General features: G+C 41.3%; 1 protein-coding gene across 7 annotated transcripts in view; it reads left to right on the top strand.

Annotated features, from left to right (window-relative positions):
- RBFOX1 (RNA binding fox-1 homolog 1) overlaps positions 1-24,289 on the top strand; it is a 1,110,521-nt gene that overhangs the window by 702,539 nt on the left and 383,693 nt on the right. For all 7 annotated transcript variants that reach the window (XM_082260840.1, XM_082260839.1, XM_082260837.1 and 4 more), the window contains exon 3: positions 5,431-5,574. In XM_082260840.1, the coding sequence (XP_082116966.1) occupies positions 5,431-5,574 (144 nt within the window). The remainder of the gene's footprint in view (positions 1-5,430; positions 5,575-24,289) is intronic.

Below are 24,289 nucleotides of genomic sequence, written 5' to 3'. Positions count from 1 at the left end.
AACCAAAGCCATTCTGTGTTTTAAATAATAATATTTTAGTACATACTGTAAGCGCAACAGCATAATGACTATACCATTTAATTGTATTCTTTCTTTTTTTTTGTTCCCTAAAAGGAAGCATAAAAAGTTTATACGTATTCAAAAAAAATGATTTGCAGTGCAAAATATGTGTTAAAAATGTATTAAAAAGTGAGTAATCCATCAAAAATATGGGTTGCTGGAATTTAAATAGGCAAAATGACCAAAGTTATTTTGGCCTGTTAAGCCTCCTTCTCTCTCTCTCTCTCTCTCTCTCTCTCTTTCTCTCTCTCTTTCTCTCTTTCTCTCTCTCTTTCTCTCTCTCTTTCTCTCTCTCTCTTCTCCTTGTCTCTTTCCTTCTTTCTCTCTGTCTCACAGTCTCTCTCTCTCTCTCTCTTTCTCTCTCTCTCTTCTCCTTGTCTCTTTCCTTCTTTCTCTCTGTCTCACAGTCTCTCTCTCTCTCTTCTGCCTGTCTCTTTCCTTCTTTCTCTCTGTCTCACAGTCTCTCTCTCTCTCTTCTGCCTGTCTCTTTCCTTCTTTCTCTCTGTCTCACAGTCTCTCTCTCTTCTCCCTGTCTCTTTCCTTCTTTCTCTCTGTCTCACAGTTTCTCTCTCGTTTTATTTTCCTCTGATTCTCTTCTCAGTCTCTCCTTCCCTTTATTTTTTTTTGCTCTTTCAATCTTTCTCTATCTCTTTCTCTCATTCCCGATTTCATTCTTTCTCTAATTAATATTCTCTTGCTCATTTTATCACTAATTTATTGTCTCTTGTTGAGTGTCTATCTGTGTATTCCCCTCACTCTCTCCCTCCTTCCCCCTTAAAAGTCCAAAAAAAAATACCCATATTGTGATTTTGTTGGCCTATCTGCGGAGGGCAATTTTAAACACTTATTCAAGCTCTTCACATTTCTTTATGTAAGCCAGCAGACAGCCGTGGCCTGGCAGGAGGGAGGTCATGGCCCACTAGTTGAGAACCATTGGTTAAAATGTACATCGTGTACAATGTACTGTAAGTGCTAGGTGGCTGAATTACAATTAGGTAAGTGCTGAACTGGTGCAGCCAGTAATAATAGGAATGGGAATAGTACAGAAAAGGCCAGACAATTGCTATTATAGAACCCTAATTTTACACAGATATCACAGTTGAGTAGAATAAGCTGCCACAAAGACAATGAATGCAAAATATATTATTTCATGAGATGTTTGATTTTGGAACATTGCAAATTGCATTTTTGGATTGAGAAAGGAATGTTTTTTCCTTTGTAAAGTTGGTCACAGTGATTTAAGGATTTTTGTTTTTGTTCTATTTTGGGCCCAAAGTCCAGGAACTTGTGACATGTAGAAATTAATAAGTTTAATTTAGTAGATGATAAAGGCATAAAGTGTCAAATAATCTGCCAGGATCACATCAGATTTTTCACTGACATTATAAAGAATTCAATTGCAATTCCACAGAATAAAGTTATATTCAGCACAAATCATTGCATATGCTGATTTCCCATTATTCTAAAGGAAATCCTGCATGCAGCAAATGTTAAAGCTGTCAACTAAGATTTTTAACATTCTCAACTATTTCTTTTGGGGCATCACTGAACAATCACTCCTGTAATATCATTGGAGCACATTTCATGCCATGCAAGTCAAGATGGCAGAATTAAATCCTTGTTCACTTATGGCTTTAGGCTTCCTCCATGTACTTATAGTGTAACTTACATGGATCTGCAAGGCAAATGCTTCTAAATAGATAGCACTTGTTGGGAACTCTAGATACATAAGTGCTTCTTGATTTGCCTATTCAATAAATATAGCCTCTAGTTAAAGAGGTTGTAAACTCGTTTGAGTTTTTTTTTTTTTTTTTTTTACACCCTTCAAAAGAAAGACATAATGAGCTAGTATGCATCGCATATTAGCTCATTATGCAATACTTACCTCAGAACGAGCCCCCGCCGTGCCGCTCACTCACCTCTATGACGGGCGACATGTCTAGTCGCCCGTCTTCTGGGATCGCGGCATCCGGCCATCTGATTGGCCGGAGCCGCGGTGACGTCACTCCCGCGCACGCGCGCGGGAGCCGACAGTCACGGCACGGGGCTCTGAAGGAACGGCACGATCGGCCGTTCCTTCAGAGCGCATGCGCCAGTGACGTCACTGGCGACATGTAAGGTAAATATCTCCTAAACGGTACATGTTTAGGAGATATTTACAGTACCTATAGGTAAGCCTTATCATAGGCTTGCCTATAGGTACAAGTTGTAGAGGAGGGTTTACTTCCTCTTTAACTAAGTAACTCCACTTTAGAACATATGTCCACAGATGGCAAATCTTTTATATTTGTCTGCAAGTGATATTGTATTAGGTTTGCTAACAATAAATTTAGAAAAAAAGTGTTTAATAATTTAGCACTTGAAGGGAGTGTAGCCTAAAAAAAGGGGGAAAAAAAAGAAACAGAATACTATAATTGTAGTAGTTTTAGAGTTTGTACATTTTAATAAAAAGTCATTCTGTTCAAGACTTTCAGTAGGTAAATAAAGCATATAAGATAATGATAGTAAAATGTAATTATGCAGTATAACCTACCAAATTGCTTCATTTTTTTCTTATTTTAAACTATACAAACCTTAACTGGGTATACACAGACTGCAAATCAGCCAGTTCAGCAGCAACTGGCAAAACGTTGGTCTGTGTATATCCATGTTTGTTCAACGGAAACTGGTCTTTAGATTGGCTTCTGTCAAATGGTCCTGCTTAAAAAACAGTTTTGAATCAGCACTTACAGCCAATGGCTGCAGATTTGATCTGTGTATTCTGATTGCAAGAATATAATAGCATGCTCAATAGCACCACAAACTATGGTATATACTAGATTTTTTTTTACATTTTTTTATACTGCTAATAGTGGCAATCAGCGACATATAACGGGACTGCAATACTGCGGTGGTCAATCTGACATTACCTTATGCTGGGGGGAACGGACTGACTGCCACTGATTTTATTTCAGAGATTAACATACTATACACTGCGCTAATGACACTGACTGGGAAGGTGTTAACATCAGGGGCAATCAAGGGGTTAAAAGAGTGCCTAACTATGTGTAAAGTGTGTAAAGCGTGCTGCTTTTCGCTAATGATCTCTCAGTTTCTCATCCCTGAAACTGTGAAAGTGTCATCTGAAACAGTTTCAAACTGTCAAAGAAAAAACAAATTTCAAAAGACCAGTGTAATAATGTGAAGGTGTAATAATGTGAAGTCAAAACTGAATGTGTTGTTGCTGGAAACCACCACCGTGCCTCCACGCCCATGTAGATAGACATTTAAACCAACATCAGCCTCTCTACATTGCTCATAATCAGATCACTCCTGTAAATGGACAGCAGGATTCACTGCAACCTCTGCACTGTAAATTGTCCAGTAAATAAAATACGATGGGGTTGATTTACTAAATCTTGTGCAGCCTGCATTGTAGCAAATCAGTGTCTAACTTTAGCTTATTCAATTAAGCTTTGACAAAAAATACCTAGAAGTTGATTGTTTTCTGTGCAGTTATACTAAATTTTGCACTCCCGAGTTTTAGTTAATCGACCCCACAGTCTCTCTATTAACGTCGCTGGTGGTATTATTATTTCAGATTTTAGGTGCTGAAAGCGGTACCATTATTTTGCATGTAATTCTTAAGCACGAACAGCCCAAACCAACTATATAATATTTTTTTACTGTGTGTTCTTTTTTATAACATCTCGGGTATGATAAAGTTTGAAACACAAAATCATGAATTATAATATAATAAATAACTATAAATAAGTTAAAGTATATATATATATATATATATATATATGTAAATGTATATATATACACACACACACACGTGTATATATATATATATATATATATATATATATATATATATATATATATATATCTATATGTATATATGTAAAGTACAGTAAAACAGCAGGCATGGGCACTGGGGGGCAAACTAAGGTCAATTTATTTTATTTAGTAATGTAATCCAACAGGATTACAATATATATAGTGTGTTTTACTTTTCAAATTTGCCGCCGGTTCCACCCCCCTGCGATACGACGCTCACGCTGAATACACTGCGGGATCCTGATCCGCGGGAAGTAACCTCTTCCAGGATCCAGCGATTTCTCCCTGGCGGTACCCCAAGTGTGGCTCGGGAATACAGCTAATGCCTCTGAAATTCCAGCCCGAGCCACACTCGGGAATACCGCCAGGGAGGTTAAACTTGCCAAACTTTGGTATAAAACCTTAGGAGAATATAAAAATGTAGGTAACATATAAGTCAGCGCTGTCCTTAGGGTCTGGTACATCAGTGTACTATCTAGTTCTAACTGATCCTCTTTGCAAGGTAAATAGTGTTTTCACTTGTTTACATGGATTTATCTTGCATATAAAATGCCTCTTTGTAGTGTACTGTAAAATACTTAATAAAGCTCTGAAATAAGTTTCATGTACTGCTCACTTAATGTAGTCAGTAGGTCACAATATTATACTGGGGGCATTTCCCTTCACTTTCTGTCCCAGAGACACAACAAGAAGTAAGAGAAAATTTCCTGTTCCTAGAACATCCCTTTTGAATTTTTTATCTTTATGTCCTGCTCTGAAGACAATTCCTTATTTTCCTTTCCTGGTAACAACGGTCACTGGGGCAAATAGGGAGACATCATGAAGAATGTAACCCTCAGGGGTGCAAAAATAATTGCATAGTAATTTGCCCAGTGAAAGTACGTGCACATGCTACTATGCAATTACTATGATACTTATCACCATCTAGTGGTTGAATTAGATCATTTCCATTTTAAATCAATTAAAAGCATTCAACCAGCACAGGAAACAATCGTATTCACTTTTTGTCCCATTTGCAGAGAATGAATGTATTAGTACTTTCACTGGGCAAATTGATATGCAAATGTTTTGTAACATTTCCTCAGTTTCTATGTAAATAATGCTGCTAATGATGACAGAGGGTCTAACCCATTTTCATTTTCATTCAAAACAAAATAAAAGGTTTTTCCTGGGGATACATGTTAATAAATTATGAGCCTCTTCCAGAAAAGACTTTAAATACTTTGTACAGGTAAAATAATGCTGCAACTCTATCTTTTGTGTAATGTCAGGATTATAGTAGTTAGGTATTGTAAAAAAGGCAATGTTTAATTGGTATGTAAATGTGTGAATATTTTCTGTAAAGCTACGTGTAATATGTTCATAGTGCATAAATATAAAGCAAAGCATTTCTGCGTGCTTTATTTTACAAACAATTAGCATTAGTTCTCATTCATTTTGTCTATGATTTTGAAATTTATCCATGCTGTTGAATTTCTGGAATGGATAAATTATGCAAATGTGATTAACAATTACAGTTTTCATTAAATCTTTTTCTTTTCATTTCAGCAAACAGATGACTCAGCACAGATTGATGGCCAACAACAGACACAGTCTTCTGAAAACACGGAAAACAAAACACAGCCGAAGAGACTCCATGTTTCAAATATTCCTTTCAGGTTTAGAGATCCAGATCTTAGACAAATGTTTGGAGTAAGTACATAAACTCATTTGGGCTGATATACTAAAGGGATAGAGACTTATATTCTCTTAACTTAGTCAATAAGGATGATGCAGGTTCACATAAATCATCCAATCATGTGAGAGCAAAAATGTTTTTTTTTTTTTTATTTGTCTTGCAAATGATTGAATATTTACAAAGAGAGCATCCACTTTTCAGAGTTAAAACTCATTTTCATATTTGTGCGTGTATGTGTTTTATTGATAAGACACACTTTTGAAGCAATAAAACCTACCTAAAATGTGTTACATGTTTCCTTTAACTTAAAGGAGAACTCTAGTCAAAATTGACAATGTGCCCATGATTAGTATGTTAAATATGTCTAACTTTGATATTATTCATTTTCAGGTTTACTTATTGTCTATCTTAGAAAGTCTAATCTGAGCCAGACAAACAGCTACTTCCTGTTCTTCACTGACAATTGTTTGCCAGCTGAGCTGAATTTGGCAGCTCTCAGGCACTTCCTGAAAAGGTTGTCAGTCAGTTTGTGACAAATCTATCCTAGCTTTCAGTAAACCCGACCCTGTCATGTCCAGTACCTCCCAGCACTGGCCCCATCCCTCTTAGACTTCTGTTGACTGTGCAGCAGCTCCGCTCTTCCAAGCCTCGTTTTGGCTTAGAGCTGAGAGAGAGAGAAGTCATTGTAAGGCTGTAATGGTCACTGCAGTGTATACAGTGTCTGTAACACATGACACACACACACACTGCAATGTACACACCAACACATGACACACAGACTGCAATGTATACACCAACACATGACACACACACACACTTCAAGGAGGAATCCACTGCATTATACTTCAGCCTGTGTGTTAGACACTACATTGTTGGAGCATGTGAAGTTCTCTGCTTGTCATGTGTTACACTCACACTACAATGTTGGATCATGTGGAGTTATCTGCTTGTGATGCATTACAGTCACAACTACAAGGCAGAACCATGTGGAGTTAGTCTATAGTGTTCATTATAGACTGTGAGCTGAGCTGAGACTGCAGAGTACTTCAAGCTACACTGACAGCTCCCCCTGCATCCAGCTCCCTTCTCCTGTGGTAGTCTTGATTCAAAGCCCTGCACAGCTATACTGCCTGTGCACTGGAGCTCCAGCAATCCTGTGTCTTGTGTGAATGGTTCTTTTTTATTTCTTCATTTTCTCATGGCTGAAGATGCACAAAGCATCCTTTTTAATGAGACAACACTTGGCAGGAACCTATGAGCAGCTGCCCCCATCCTGTATACGACCACTTGCTACACAGGAACAGGGTAAGTGATGTCACGAGCCTTAAGGAAAAACTGCTCTTAGACTCAGAAGGGAGAGGGATGGAAGTCATGTGACAACCACTTGATACTGCAAAAAAAGGTAGAAAAACTTGGATTTTTTTCATTTTGAGAAATAAGGCTGAACTTAGCTTGCATTATTAATTGCAGGGGAGAATTTAAGTATTAGGCTTTACTTCCTCTATCCTCTTAGAAACACCTAGAAGGTAAGAAATATTTAAAAGTTCTAGGCAGGTGTCGAGAAATGCTGTAAAATAAGAATACTTTAAAAATATATATTTGAATTGTTTATTTTTAAAGAGGGCTAAAATAATTCTAAATTAAGTCAATATTCATATAGATCCTCCAATTGCATAAGGAGGGCTGTAGGTCCTTATTTATGTGTACTGGATGGGTCAAGGGCTTTGCCTGCTATGTCATTAAAGTCTCTGCATAAAATTGTGTTATCCTTTGGATAATGGGCATTGGGTTTATTCAATACTAAACTGTAAAATTGTTTCTGATGGGTATTAGGTGCACATATATTGATGAGAAATCGGGGTCATCGAAGAGAGCATCCAGGATGAGGAATCTACCCAGAGGATCCGCATCCACATGTTGGAGTTGGAAGGAAAGGGAGTTGCAGATTGCAATCATAACACCTCTGATTTTATTAGAAGCATTGGCAGAGAAGCTGTGTGGAAATAATCTACGCTGACAGAAGGGGACTTACCCTTGCATAAAGCACATCGTTTGTAGGCAGATAATATTAGCTTTTTGGGAAAGGGCTTTTCTTTATAGTCTAGACCTTTTGAAGAGCATATTAAGCCCTTTTGCATTAATAGAAGTAATGCGGAGTGGCATTGAGTTCTGACATTGGCCGTGGTAGCATGAAGCAGAGAAGGAGCACTACACAGAGCTTTAGAGCAGTAAGATGGTAGTGTGAACAGAAGGAGAGATGGAGGTGAGAATGATACTTAGGTGAGTATAAGGCACAGAACAGGTTAAAATAGCTATGTCAACTAGCAATGAGTAACAATATTCAGGAAAACAAGGGTCTATGTGCATAGCACACAGCATAAATGCAGTGTGTATACAGAGATCAGTAATAACACTAAGGAAAATAAAAATTAACCAGTGCAGTCCTCCACTTCCCAGGTGTTTGATCAGATGGCGAGGATGTCATGCCCCAGTTATGGAGCCATTTGAGACCATCTTTTAGGGATGTGATGCCAACCTGCTGGCTTTGGTGTGTAACCAGGTGCTTAGCACTGGTAGATAATATTGAGATCCTGCAAAATAGCTGATGTGTGCAAATTCTTTCCTTTTCTGGGATGTAGCTGCAGAGAGATCCTGAAAGAAGGCCACTCCTATATAAGGTAGAGAATGGGTGGATATAGCAGCTCTGGGGAGGTGCTCTTTGATGTGGTACAAGTGGGTCCTTACCAGTACGTCCCATGGGACTGAGTCTGGGAAGTAGGCTGTCTTAGGAATTCTGTAGGCTCTATCCACGAGAAGGTCTCATGCAGTGAGGCCAGGGATGAGTTTTAAGAACAATTGCTGCAGATAAGGGATTAATCGCTTTGTTTGGATACTTTTCAAATTCTCCTCAGCTTAATATTGTTATAGTGGGAGTGATCTTATAAATCTGCCACTTTGAGTTGTAGTTTGCGAATCATGTGCATCCACTATTTCATTATGTGCCTTGGCCACTACCCCAAGCTAGGATTCTAAGAGCTCTGTGCGCTCCCCCATACATTCCAGCCTATCTTATAGTTGAAAGATGGAGGACCTAAGCTTGTTGTGCAAGCCAGCCTAGACGTAAAGAAGCATAGCCTTCAGTGTGCTTTTAGTTGAAGGGGAATCAGAGGCAAGGAAGGCAGCAAGAGACTCTGATTATTCCACAGGGAGATCAGCTTATGCTCTGGCTGATTCAGCCAAGTGGTGTTTCTTGGCTGAGGTCAGCTTGTGAGGGAGGTGAGCAGAAGAGTGAGCAGCCTGCAAACCTCTGTCAGCTGCTGTAAGAGATAGAGGGGTCCTGTGAGACATTCCAAATGTTCAGGAATGATTCCTGTTAGTCTTCGCTGTGTGGTTGTGGCCGGGAGGAAGAGTGGCTGGCCTCCTTGGAACCATCTTGGGATTTCCTCTGAGCCGGTTGCATGAAATAATCAGTGAGGCAGTCCCAGTGCCCAATATTTCTTGCAAGACAATGCCAGATAGACTCCAAGTGTCTTGACCTCCCTGCTGTAGGTATTTCTGGCAGGCTAAGGTGCTGTGGGCCACTGTATACACCAGAGGAAGCAGAGAGAATTAGAGCTGAGCAGCCATCTTGGTCGACAGCTAGGACATACCTCTGGAAATGCCCTATTTTAATCTGTCTATTGTATTTTATTAGCATTATGTTTTTCTGTAACAGTCTACAAAGCTTCCAGAACTGGTTAACATAAAGTAGTCAATAGTATACAGGACCTTAACTCAATTAGTACACTGTTGTTGATAATGATATATCTAATCAGTCTGGTATATATATCCAGATTCCTCTTGGTGTTCAATGTAGCCTGGATCATAGGAACATTATTATTGGAGATTGATGCTTCTGCTTTAAATGGAGTTGAAGCAGGATAATCTCCCAGCAGTAGTTGCCATTCCATATTCGCCCAGATCCTGTTCTTGTGAGGGGACCACCAATATTTCATCTGATCAAGAATAAGAGCCTAGTAGTAATCGTTGGATTTTTGGAGGATAAGTCCTCCCATTTGGTATGTTTGGTTACAATATGGGAGTTCTATTTCGGTTTATGGCACCTCCCTAGAAATTGATTACTGTGTTGCTGGAGTAAACAAAAAAAAAAGGTTTTGGAAACAAGAATTAGTAGGGTTCAAACCACTTTTCAAAAAAGTCATTAACTTAAATGCTGCTATATGCTCTATTGTGGAGATTTCATACCTAGAGACATTTTTCAGCGTGGTTGATTTTATTCTTCAAAAATAACAGAAGAGCTGGCAACTTTTCAATACATTTTTGAACACTAGACTTTTTAGTGCACTGACCTTTGTGGCACATACAAGTCAAGGCAAGGAAAATGTGTGAACCTTCTAACTTGGTCCTTAAAACAATTATTCCCTTTTACTCCTGGCCTTGGTCACTATTCACTCCTATACTTGCCCCTGTTGTTTTACTCTGAATGGGACAACAATGACAACAATTATGTTCTATGTACTTATTACACAGTACATAATACACTAGGCGAAATTAGTGAAAAGCAGACAGCTAGCTATACTTAAAAAAAACAATTTCTACGTATTCCTCCCAACTATACCCTCGCTTGTGTAATGCATTCAACTACACAGCCAGCACTGGAACTATCCCTAGAAACTCCTTAGAGGCCTTACTTATAACCATCCACAAACCCGGCAAATCCCCTGACTCTCCTGCCAACCTTCAACCCATATATCTCCTCAATACTTATATAAAATATAAAAATATATGCCAATAATTAGCGACCCGACTCTCGTCAATTATCCTGTTGCTGGTACATAAAGATCAGGTGGAATTTGTGGCCAGAAGACAGGATTCAGATGGGATTAGACGATTTATCAATCTGGTACAGTGGACAGAGCATCACAGAAAACCTTCTCTGCTCCTTTCATTGGATGCAGAGAAGGTGTTCGACCAAGTTCATTGGCAATACTTGAGAGTTGTGCTACACAAATTTGGCTTCTGGGGAAATAAACCTAACTCCATTCTTAGTCTATATTCTAATCCTAGTGCCAGAGTATGAACCATTGGAATGATATCTGACCCCCTTTAACATCTCCAATGGCACCAGACAGGGGTGCCCCCTATTCCCCCTAATATTGGTAATGGAGCCAATCTGAGTCACCCCCTCAATCTCGGGGGGTGTGAGGGGTGTACTCACTTTTGTGAGATACCGTGTATATATATATATATATATATATATATACACTGCTCAAACAAATTAAAGGAATGCTTTGAAAACACATCAGATGTCAATAGGGGAAAATATCATGCTAAATATCTGTACTGATATGGACTGGGTAATGTGTTAGGAAGGGCTGAATTCAAAGACACCCTAAAATCAAAGTGAAAAAATTATGCAGCAGGCTAGTCCATTTTGCTGAAATTTTTTATTGCAGCAGCTCAAAATAGTGCAAACTGGCGGCGTCGGATGAACAGAAACATAATGTCCCAGAGGTGTTCTATTGGATTTAAGTGAGGCAAGCATAGGGGCCATTCAATGGTATCAATTCCTTCATCCTCCAGGAACTGGCTGCATACTCTTGCTACATGAGGCCGGGCATTGTCATGCACCAGGAGGAACCCAGGATCCACTGCACCAGTGCAGGGTCTGACAAAGGGTCCAAGGATTTTATCTCGATAACTAACTGAAGTCAGGGTTCTGTTGTCTAGCCTGTAGAGTTCTGTGCCTCCCTCCATGGATTTGCCTCGCCAGATTATCACTGACCCACCACCAAACTGGTCATGCTGAATGATTTTACAGACTGCATAACATTCTCCATGGCTTCTCCAGAGCCTTTCATGTCTGTCACATGTGCTCAGGATGAACCTGTTCTCATCTGTGAAACCACAGGGCGGACCTGCTAAATCTGGTGTTCAATGGCAAATGCCCATCGAGCTCCACAGTGCCGGGCAGTCAGCACAGGGCCCACTAGAGGACATCAGTTCCTTAAGCCACCCTCATGAAGTATGTTTCTTATTGTTTGATCAGAGACATTCAAACCAGTGGCCTGCTGGAGGTCATTTTGTATGGCTCTGTCCTGTGCCTCCTTGCACAAAGGAGCAGATACTGATCCTGCTGATGGGTTAAGGACCTTCTACAGACCTGTCCAACTCTCCTAGAGTAACTGCCTGTCTTTGGGAATCTCCTCTATGCTCTTGAGACTTTGCTGGGAAACACAGAAAACCTTCTGGCAATGGCACGTATTGATGTGCCATCCTGGAGGAGTTGAACTGCCTGTGCACCCTCTATAGGGTCCAGGTATCTCCTTATGCTACCAGTAGTGACATTGACCCTAGCCAAATGAAAAACTAGTGAAAAAACAGTCAGAAAAGATGAGTAGAGAAAAAAATGTTAGTGGTCTATATCTGTAAAAGCATTCCTGATTTAGGGGTCATCTCATTGTTGTCCATCTAGTGCACCTGTTGTTAATTTAATTACCACCAAAGCACCTGAAACTGATTAACAATCCCATCTGCTATTTAACTGACCAGATCAATATCCCAGGAGTTAAATTACTTGATGGTATACTCTAATTAAAAAGTGTTCCCAACTTCCGGTTCCGGCGCCAGATGTGAAGGGGCAGGAAGTAGCGGCTCCGGGCACATCGCTGTAAAAAACCGGCTATTCCGCCCGATCGGCGGGTCCGCGGCACCCCCCGCAGCCACTACCAATTAGGGGAACACCCCATGGACAAGTTTCTGGTCCACGGACCTCCCGCAGCTCCTCCGCCCGACCTCTCGGACTGTTCGTCTGCCGCCTCACAGACAGGCAAGATGGCGGAGGGCGCGACCTTGCATCCCAGCCAGCATCCACCCGGCCCTAGCTATGCCGCTGTTGTGGCCACCTCCACTGCCACTAGTGCGGTGTCCCCTGAGCACTATAATGGCATTGCCCAAGCTGTCGCAGCCCTGCTATCCCCAACGATCACAGCAGCTGTTGATAAAGCTATGGCTGCAGGCATTGCTCAGATCAGGAAGGATCTGAGTGAACATGCATTCCGCCTCACTGAGCTTGAGAGTAGAGTGACTGACATAGAGGAAGAAACACAGGCATCTTTACATTCTGAGAAACAATTCAAACAGACCCAACAATATCTCTTAGAGAAAGTGGATGATCTTGAAAATCGTTCACGCAGGAATAACCTGCGTATAATAGGTCTCCCGGAATCCTTTGGTGCGGATTCCCTGATGGAACTGTGTTCTCAGCGTGTACCTCAGGCATTGGGACTCACAGCCCCCTGCGTTGCTGAAAGGGCTCACCGAGTGGGACCCCCCTCTAATGAAAGGCGCACTCCACGTCCAGTGATAGTGAAATACCTGAATTTTGCTGACAGGAATAATTTGATGAAATCCTATCGAAATTCCAAAGCTCTGCAAATTGACGGCCATAAATTACTGCTGTTCGCAGATTACTCACAGGAGGTCTCCCGCCGCCGTAAGGCCCTACAACCAATCTGCAACGCCCTCTATCAGCAGGGTATAAAGTTCACTCTGGCTTATCCTGCGACTTTGCGATTCACAGATCCGACAGGCCTCTCCAAGTCCTTCACTCACCCGGATGACGCCTGGGATTACCTTAATTCCCACCTGAGACTGCCGATGGATACCTCCGCACCACCTGCACAATCCTCTGCCAGGTACCAACATCCCAGAGATCAACGGAGCCCCCGCGGGGAGCCTGCTAAAAAACTGCGACTCACTGATCTTCCCGGGAAGTATAATCCTGTGTGACCTACGTTAAAGTTGATGATCCCCATCTCTGTTCCTCGGTTCGCTTTCAGTTTTATTTTGCTCCATCAACACACTAAGGAATGCCAGTGGGAGCCCCTGCAGCCACTGCTTAGCTCCATTTCCACCCGCCTGTAACATTCCTAGTGGTTTGAATACACCTCTAACTATCTACAGGTGGGGCCGAACATCCTAGTTGGCATGCCCATGTCTCATTCTCACCCCCTACCTTGCATTGATGGATTGGTTCGTATATATAGGCTCTTGATAGATTATGTGCACTGTTTTGCCTGACTGTTTTCTTTTACCCACCTCCTCACAGGGTGCTACCGCGGATAGTCTGCTCCTTTACAGCTGGTTGTGGTCACCCTGCTGTTGTTGGAGATGTCTGGGCTGGACCTCATCTACACTCTCATTTACCTGTGGATGGGGCTGCGGACTCGCGTTTGGGCCAGATCGTCGACCTTCCCCGGTAGCGCTACTGTAGGCGATAGTCACATGTGGGAAGAAGCGAAGTTCAGGCTTCCACGGACACGTAAGTGTCTTTTCACTGCTCTGTACTGTTTGTTTTCTGTTGCACAAGCTCTGCCAATTTTCCATCCACCTATCCCTACTCGTTTACACCATCGCCCACTTTCCTTATATATCTTTCCAAATACAACGCTCTGCAGTTTTACTCACTCCACAGTACGAGATTTTAACTCTATAATATCCGCATCATTTTACTTGTTTAGCACTCACCTATGGTTAGGATAATTTCATGGAACGTCAAGGGCCTACGATCCCCCCACAAACGAATGGCGATCCTTCGCCACCTGAAACGACTTTGTGCAGAAATTGCAGTCCTTCAAGAGACTCATCTCTCTGAACAGGACTTTAAACGAATGCAGAAACTATGGGTAGGCCAAGTTTTGGGCTCTCCCGCAGTTAAGGGGAAGGCAGGTGTTCTTGTCCTCATCCACAAGTGCTTCACCGGTACTGTCCTTTCCTCTCACACTGATACGGAGGGTAGATTCATTGCTGTCACTTTGTCCTCTGGGTCGAAGGAATGGGTTCTGGCAACTACGTATGCACCCAATTCCCCGTCAAAACAATACTTTCAAGACATTACCTCCCAATTGGCACGTTCCCTTCATGTCCCTTTGATCCTTGCAGGTGATATGAACACAGTCATGGATGAACGGGAAGACAGGGCACGTCCGTCATCCTACCGCCCGTTAGATAGAACTCCCCACCCCAGTCACCTGGCTGCTTTTGCAGAACATATCCAACTTACGGATATATGGCGCCTCCTGCACCCTACGGGACGCGACTTCACTTTCTTCTCTAACCCACACAAATCCCTCTCCCGCATTGATTATTTTTTCTCTAATCCCCTCTCACAATCCTTGATCACGGATTCCACAATTCACGACATAGCAATTTCTGACCACGCCCCGGTCTCAATTGACTTCTTGGAAGCATTCCCCAGGCCGCCCTCAAGCGGGTGGAGGTTCCCTTCCTTCTTGGCACACGACGCACAACTGGTGGCGATAATTGAGAACACCTGGCAGGAATTTGCACACACTAATGCTTCCCACTCCTCCAATCCTGCTTTGTTTTGGGAAACGGGGAAGGCTGTGTTGAGGGGTCGTATTCTCTCTTACGCTGCCGGCCGCAAGCGGGTCATCAAAAAAGCATATGTTGATGCAAGTGCCCAGCTACGCCTCGCCCACTTGGCTCTATCTCAATCCAATACGCAATCTAACAGACAAAAGTGGCAGGAGGCGAAATTAGTTTTTGATACTTGGGCGGCGGCGCAGGAGAGGTTATACTCTTCGATCCAGGATCTCCAATACCACAAATATGGCAATAAACCAGGCAAACTGCTAGCCAAGTTATGCAAAGGTCGGTTCACTCCTACACACATTAGGGCGCTGAAATCAAGTGATGGCACACTGACTACCTCACCGACGGAAATAGCTGCTTCTCTTTCCAACTTCTTCTCAGACCTCTACAGTCTGGAGAACCATGACACCCAAGCCGCTGAAGCTTGGCTGGCTTCTGTAACCCTCCCAGCAATTACGGAAGACCAACTTTCACTTCTAAATGCCCCAATTTCTTTAGAGGAAATCAAGTCTACCATAGCCAAATTGCCCCCTGGTAAAGAGCCCGGTCCCGACGGCTTCACCTCTGACTTTTACAAAGCGTCGGTCGACACCAAAGCACCGTCCCTTCAATCACTGTATCAACATGTACTGGAGGGCCATCCCTATTTCCCTACGGGCCTCCAGGCACATGTCAAATTGATACCTAAACCCGGTAAGGATCCAACCGAACCAGGATCCTATCGGCCCATCTCACTTCTAAACCTAGATGGTAAAATATTATCCAAAATCATAGCCAATAGGCTTGCCCCTATCATGCCCACCTTGATCCACCCTGCCCAAGCAGGCTTCACCTCTGGCAGGTCAGCAACGGCCAATATCAGAAAGGTTCTAGCAGCCCTGGAAGCGTCCCAAGCTCACCCTTTGTCCGACATGGCCATTATCTCTCTAGACGCTGAGAAGGCCTTTGATAGGGTGGACATTGATTGGCTCCATCTAGTCGTACAACGTTTCGGGTTCCGGGGTCCCTTTGTCCATCTTATCAAAGCCATGTACACGAACCCTTCCGCCTGCGTTGTGGCCAACGGTCATGTTTCTGCACCGTTCTCCCTACGCCGGGGAACCAGACAGGGGTGCCCACTGTCCCCACTTTTGTTCAACTTAGCTCTAGAACCCCTTGCCAGCTACATTCTTCACCATCCTGATCTTCATGGTATCCGTATAGGAGACTCTGAGTTACGCATAGCCCTATTTGCTGATGATATACTCATATTTACATCTGACCCTGTCAGGGACTCCAAATTAGTCCATGATATATTTAATGACTTCCGCCTCTGTTCTGGGCTAAAGATAAATTTTTCCAAAAGTGAACTCCTCCCTCTCCGCCATGCAACACATAATCCCTGGCCTTCTACACCTCTCTTCTCTATAGCTAAGTCCTCTATCACATACCTGGGCATCAAAATTGGCCGCACCCCCTCGTCTATATACCACCTGAATATCCCACCTACTGTTTCTAAAATAATATCTTCATTAGACACGTGGATGGGTCTCCCCCTCTCCCTCTTCGGCAGATGTCACCTGTATAAGATGGTGGGTTTCCCCAAACTGCTGTATCCTCTCCAGACGATTCCTCTTTTGGTGAGGCATGCGGATATGCAAAAGCTAACTAGAGCTGTATCTAACTTTATATGGCAAGGCAAAAGGCCCCGCATTGCCCTCCAGAAACTGTATCTGCCGAGAAGGGAGGGTGGGGTGGCACTCCCCAATGCTCGATTGTACAACCTCGCATGTGTGTTCAGAGTAGGGCTGGATTGGATTGGCAAAGCTTCCAGATATTCTAATCTCCTACTAGAATCCCATCAGTCCATGCCCTATGACCTGGCTGCCATATTACATTGCAAACACAGTGCCCTACCACCCACACTGAAGAACAGTGTCCTAATTAGAGACACCAACATAGCTTGGAGGGAAGTCCACCGCAAAACCCGATCCTCACCCACCATGTCTCATCATCTGCCTATTTGTGGACATCCTCTCTTCACACAGGCGCAGTGTTATTTACCTTTTCGAGACTGGCATACCCGGGGTCTTCACCGTTTCTCACAATTGTTTGATCCCGTCCAGGGTTCACCTTTACCCATCTCTGTGATTCGGGAGCGTTTTCACCTTCCGAAGGGCCACACTCTGGGGATCTTGCAAGCTATTAGCTTCGTAGTCAAAACTTGTCCCGACCCTTCACTGCGGTTTCAACCTACCCTGGTCGACCAATTTCTGGACCAAGGCCTTCACAAAATTTCAGACATATATAAAACTCTCCTGTCTTCCCCAGATATCAGCAAATCTTCTTTTCATAACTCCACCTGGGCTAAAGACTTCCCCAACCCTGACGCTCACTCACTTATTTTGTCGGGCTACTTGGCCACTCACAAAGCTATCACCAATGAATTTTGGAGGGAGCAACAGTTCAGGATTATGCACCGCAGCTATGTCCCATTCTCCAGAAGCTCCCATCCTACTCACTCGTCTGGCTGTCCGCTCTGCAAAGCCCCCAAACCTACTCTCGCCCACAGACTTTGGTCATGCCCACATATCTCCGCCTTTTGGAACTCAGTGGAAACCTATGTTGCTGCCAAAACGGGTCTGACACCCCTGAAAGACCCTTACGCACTTCTGTTTGGACACCTGGATTCTTCAATCATCAACCTACCAAAGAACCAAGGCTCCATCATCAAAACACATAAAACATGGCTCTTAACCTGCTATATGATAGCCAGAAGAACTATCCTGGCCAAATGGATACGAGACTTGCCTCCAACCCTACCCGAAGTGATCTCGGGCCTGCAACAACTACAAGCCAAAGAAGCCCTCGAGCTTGCAACTGCCTCGTCTCCCAATCTAGTCAAGTTCAATCGCAAGTGGAATTCTTTCCTGCGCACTTTGCCGCCTGCATGTACGTCATAGAGGACCAGTAGCTCCCACTTATGTCAAAGACCCTCTACAGCTTGAGTTACCGCTGCTTGAATACTCTAACATTCTGGTTACAATTTCTTTTACTGTTTATGCCTACACCGCCGCATTTGGCACAAGCCGATATATCAATCTTTTATTCAGCTGGTATCTCTATTACCTTGCGCTTCTCCAGACTGGGACTCCACATCCACATGAGCTGTCTCGAGAGGTCTAGGCAATAATTTGGGTCCTTCCTACTAACCATTTGTCAGATTTTCTGTACCTGATATGCTGTGTTTTAAATTAATCCCGGTTAATGCGTTGACTTGATATCATGAGATGGTGTTCCTCTCTTTTCTCCTCTTCCTTTTTTTTTTTTGCTCTTCTTTCCTTCCCTTCTTCCCCCCCCCCTTCCACCCCTCTTCTCCCAATCTGACTCTCCCCCCCCCTCCCTCCTTTACCTGCACTCTCTTGTCTTCCCCCCCTCCACCCCACTACTTCACCCCACTACTTCACTGCTAGATGCAATGCACATTCATGGTCACTTGCCTCCCATCAGGTCCACATATCGAGGCTACGGGCCCAAATCTGTGAGACCTGTTCGGGACGCCTACTTTGGTTTATTAATTGAGTGTTGTTTTACATGATACTGTTTGTTGTGTATTTTGCATTGCATTGTTTGTGCAAACTCTGTTCATTTCTTGAAAAACCTCAATAAAATATGTTTAAAAAAAAAAAAAAAAAAAAAGTGTTCCTGTAATTTTTTTGAGCAGTATATATATATATATATATATATATATATATATATATATATATATATATATATATAAAATTAACATTTTTTTTGTGAAGCCACTAAAAGATGCTCCTTTTGTTCATCCCGCTGCTAACATGATACAAGCTTTAACTTAGAGCAAATGCTAACTAAAAATTGCTCTAAAGCTTAATCCATACAGATTTTACTGATAGATAGCTGTAACCTGTAACAAAAATTCTGCCTCTTTTGCTTGTATTGTAGGCATTGACAATCAACTGGTAATGTTGAGAACATTATGCTAAAATCATTAGTGTACTTAGCATGTTAAATTATTCTGAGAACTATGGAGACTGCCATTGATGAGCTTGCCTTCTAAAAACACCAGCTACCTTGCTTGAATGCTGATCCAATAGCATCAATACTTTTTAAGTCAATTATATATGGCAAATTAAAGGAGATTAGGAGGTCTGATGTCACTGACTACATACTATAATTGTTCTGGAATAGTGACTCAGAAAGGAATGGAACTGGAGACAATAAAGCAACTGGCAATTACACCATGCTGCCATGCTGCCAAGCTTAGCCAGTGATGGCACTTCGCATGTTTCTTTAGGTACAGTTTTGCTTCAAAATGTAGCCGTGCCTACAGATTAATCTAACCCACCCTTCCTAGCCCATTTAAACTAAACTGCACTTAACCCCCCACTGCTATTTTACTTCAGTAGGATAACTCATTTGCATCCTCTTCAGCTGAAATCTTCTACACCACTAGCTACCCCTTATAGACTTGAACAGGGCTGCATTCTGAATGTCCTCAGTCTCAGAAAAGAACCCTATACAAGTATTATGAGGGCTCACTGTATGGTTAGCAGTGGTGAGGATTTTTGAATTAAAAGGACGCAAACAAAGAGCAGACCATGGCTATTCTGAGGTCTGAGGTCAGTAAGCAGCTGGGGTGGACTAGGAAGGGTGAGTTAATATATTTTTTTAATTATGCATTAACTCTTCTTCGTTCCTCCTTTACATTTTCCTCCCTGTTTCCAGTTCTATGACACACATAACATATCACTTATGCAGCAAAAGTATCTTTCTAATCACAAGTTTGTATCCCTGTAACTTAGTATTGTTGATAGCTATCATTATACTGTATGTATTATTTGTCTTTACTGTCATCTAAACCTCCCTCATTTGTAAGCACTGTCATTCAAACATCGAGTCAGATAATCTTAGCATCACTAAAAGTTTGGAAGTTGTTTCAGTCACACCATCCATCATTTGGTTTTACTCTCATACAACACTTGTGTCACAGATTTTTTTCACATCTATATGGATAGTTCTCTGAACATGCACACTGTCACCCAAAGTTTGTGTAATTAATATCATTGTGATTGGGTATCATTTTTATTCAGTGTCATCCATACCTCTTTCATTAGTAAACCCTGTCATCCAAACATGATGTCAGACAAACTTAACATCACTAGAAATTGTTCTCACCCAGACAATACCTGATTCACATTTTCGTTCATGCTAAATTAGCATCACAGTTATTGTCTATCACCCAGACATGCAAACACCAGGCTTTTGCTTGTGAAAACTAATTTTTATCCAGCATTTTTTTATCATGGTAGTTTGTTATTGTTGTGATTTGGTAAAACTATTTACCAGTCAAATATCTTTACCATTAATGACAGCAAAACTTAGTGTGTTGTGCATTACATGACTAAAACATAGGTAGCCATCACTTACCACATCTAAAAATTTAACAACAGGGCTGTGACGTAAAGCAACCTAGACCAGTAGACTATAGATATTAGAGAACACTGATTATAGCACTTCAGTGTAATAACTTCACTAGTCCTTAACGTCAGCCCCATAATCCCTGGTTACCAAATAGCAACAGTACCTTGACCAGTATCAGTTACTAAAAATAAAGTGCTGTGATCCCTAGAATCCAATAATAGCAGCACTAAAATGTCTATAACCAATATTAGCAGTATAGTAACCCATAGAAACCATTGGCAACAGTTCCTTAAACATTAGCAAACAATGTCTAAAGCTCTGTATTCACCTAGCACCCTATAGAAATACAGAACCTAGAAACTCCAGTATCGAAGTCCCTAGAAACCATTCTCAATTATGATATACCCATAACAATAACCAATTTAAGGCCTGGTAATTAGTAGATAATAGTGCATTCATATGGAAAATGATATGTACTGGTGCCTTAGAAGGTCATGCCTCCATCCCCATCCCTCTTTTGCATATAAACAGAACTAAAATAATTTCCCATGTGACTTTGAATGTGGTATATCATTTGCATGAAAACATTTATTGGGCCATAGATGAAAATCTTTACATGAATAAAAACAGCAAGCTGATTTTAAAACACTGTATATGGGCATACATTCAGCCTAATGTCCATGTAATGACACATATACAAATTACACTGTTCCAAATTTTAGCAAAACATGATGATGGATACATCATTTAGCTCAACTCATTTCATGACAATAATCTCACTTTTTCAGGAGCAGTTGCCCATTATAAAATCTACAAATCCAAAAACAGCTTCATAGAGTATGTTCAAAAGTTCTCACAAAGCAGGAGAAGGGAGGAGATAATATGATATTTATACAGTACATATACAGTAGATGTCCATTAATGGAACAATGCTTAAAAATCAGCTTATATAACAATCATGGGATAAGAAAGCCTGTTACTCATTAAGAGCAGGTGAAAAAGCTTACTAAACATTGAAAAAGTGATCTGTGTGCAGATGGTGCAGCCCACGGCAAAAAAATGAAAAAGATTGCAAGAATATCATACTCATAGTGAAAATGGTGCCCATATATATCCGCAAATGGAATGTCAAAAATAGACCAAGGACTAAAGGAGTCCTACCACATAGTGGCTGATTAGAGGGCTTTTTGGGGGGACTTTAATGGTACTTAATAATTACTTAGACAAACAGGTTCTAAAAAATAATTACAAATTTTATTTCAATTATTTACATAAACACAAACAGATAAAAGACGAAAAAGACAAATATACAAACATTGCAAAAAATGCACTATTATTTAAAAGCACAATGTACTAGTTGGCTAATAATCCTCAGTTGATCTGCCATAATTGCTAGAATCATCAACAAAAGCTCAACACGTTTCGCTGTCGCTTCTTCAGGGGCATGTAGAAGTAATGAGGTAATAACTAAAATTCTACATAGAAAAACAGTTGCATATACTTGTTAATACATATATAAGCAAAATAAGGTTATTTATACTTATTTCATTATACCACCACTGAGCAATTGACCACCACCACTATTTGTCCATGCGTCCTAAAACATAACCAGCCGCCACCATAGATCTGATGGATAGAGATCTAGAAGTGGTACACAGCACAGCACAATGACGGATCAGTTGAAAGGTATAAATGAGGAAATGTCATTCTTCAGACATGATTTACAGAAAGTACAGGAGTGTATTACAGAGCTGAAAGGTAGAGTTAATGGAGCTGAGGATGAAATAGTACCCATGAAACAGGAAAATTAGTTTTTTTAAGGGAACCATTGAGAAACAGAGTGATAAATTAGAAGATCTGGAAAATAGACTGAGGAGGAATAATATTCGTATAATTGGACTGCCAGAGAAAAGCGAAGGGAATGATGCAAGAACGTTTTTGGAAAAATGGCTTTGGGAGGTGTTTGGGAAGGAAGAACTGCCCCCTTTCTTGACATAGAAAAGGCTCATATAGTATCAATGAGAACTCCTGTTTTGGGAGGGACCCCAAGACCAGTGATTAGGAAACTTTTTTTTCAAAGATAGAGAAATAATATTGCGAAAAGCAAGAGAAATTAAGGAAATTAGGTTTAATGGGGTAAAAATCAAATTTTTCCAGATTTTTCTGCAGAGGTACAGAGGAGAAGGGTGAGATTAATTGATATCAAGAGGCAACTTCGGCAATAACTATGCAATATACTATTTTATTTCCGGCGCGACTGAGGGTTGCAGCACAAGTTGTGGTTCATTTTTTTTACACACCTGACGCAGCCGCATCTTGGTTAGAAAGAAAAGAGCAGTCTACATAAGAGGTATAAGTTTAGGAAGGGGACACAGTTGTCTTTTTATTGGTTTAGTAATATTTTTTTTTACATAAAGGAACATAGGAGTTGAGTTATGATTTAAGAGTTGCTTAGAGAGTCACAGGTGTTTTTGCCCTGACACAAGATATTTGTTGAAGGAACATTTGTATTTACACGAGGGAAGTATGGAACCACCGTTAATAGGGCATTATGGGGGGAGGGGAGGGAGGAGGTAGAAAGGAGGGTGGGTGAAGGAGGGGGCAGAGGAGGGAGGGGTGGGGGAGAGCTTTTTTGTTTTGGGGGGAGGGGTGGTTAGGGGTTTCCCTCTTTTGTTTTTCCTTTTTTTAGGACAGAAAGAGTAGACACATTGAAATTTTTTCACGAGAATATGTTTAGAGGTGTGTTTAAGAGTGGTTATCACAGAGGAAGACATAAAAGTCAAACATATAGAAGATTCACTTTTTTTTATTTTTTCATTATTATATTACATTTTCAATATTATTTAGAAACAGCATGGGTGGTGAAAGAAAGAAAGAAAGAAAGAAAGAAAGAAAGAAAGAAAGAAAGAAAGAAAGAAAGAAAGAAAGAAAGAAAGAAAGAAAGAAAGAAAGAAAGAAAGAAAGAAATGAGAAAGAGAAATAGAGCAAAGGTTAAAATATATAATATTCAAATTAAAACACCAACAAACCAATGGATACCATGTGCAAACTGTCACAGATAGAAAAAAAAAAGCATAAGTCAGAAATTAGCTGAAAGGACACTGTATATATATGCTGCCACAGATAGGGTGTAGAGCAGGATTTAGAAATAGACATAAAAGATCAGTAGTTATCAAGTGCTAACATGTAGGAGTACGCAATCATCCCAGACATGACTCCAGGTCTCACAGAAAGAGGAAGAAAAGCCTCCCTCCACCTGCCCTCTTAAATATATCCCAATCAGAAGGGGACCACGTCCCCCCAGCACCAAATAGACTACAGGTTAAAAAAGACTTACGGCACACCATCCAAGCCCCAAGAAATAGGGCAAGATGGTGCATGGGTAAAAAAAAGAATAGTGCAGTAACTCTTATCAAGGAGGGCTAGCAGCACAGTCCTTAGCAGAAAGTTATATTTTACAATTTGTAACTCCAGTTATGGTCCCCAGTGCTCATGGGGGAATTGCTAAAGCTGGAGAAAATCTAGAAAAGGGCAGTGAAACTGGTAGGGGCCTGGAAGACCTTAGTTAAGAGGAATGACTACAAACATTATACTTTTCTCTGTAGAAGAAATGCTTAAGGGGAGATATGATTGCAATATACAAATATCTAAATGGTGATCTTACCATAGGGAAAAATCTATTCAGTCTCTGGTCACTTAAGAAGACATGCGGCCATTTAATGAAGCTGGACAAGAAATGGTTTAATCGCACACTGCATAGGGGGTTATTTACTGTTACAACAGTGAGGATGTGTTCCTTTCCACAATTGGCCGTATCAGCGCAGAGTGTTGATAATTTAAAAAAAACCTCTTAAATAGGCATCTTAGTGAATGCAATATACAGGGATGTGGGAAATATATGAGACA

Source organism: Pelophylax lessonae (assembly GCF_965119305.1).
Source record: "Pelophylax lessonae genome assembly, chromosome: 6".
NCBI classification, from domain to species: domain Eukaryota; kingdom Metazoa; phylum Chordata; class Amphibia; order Anura; family Ranidae; genus Pelophylax; species Pelophylax lessonae.
The sequence above is the reverse complement of the archived record's forward strand: the minus strand, read 5'-3'. Positions and strand labels throughout refer to the sequence as shown.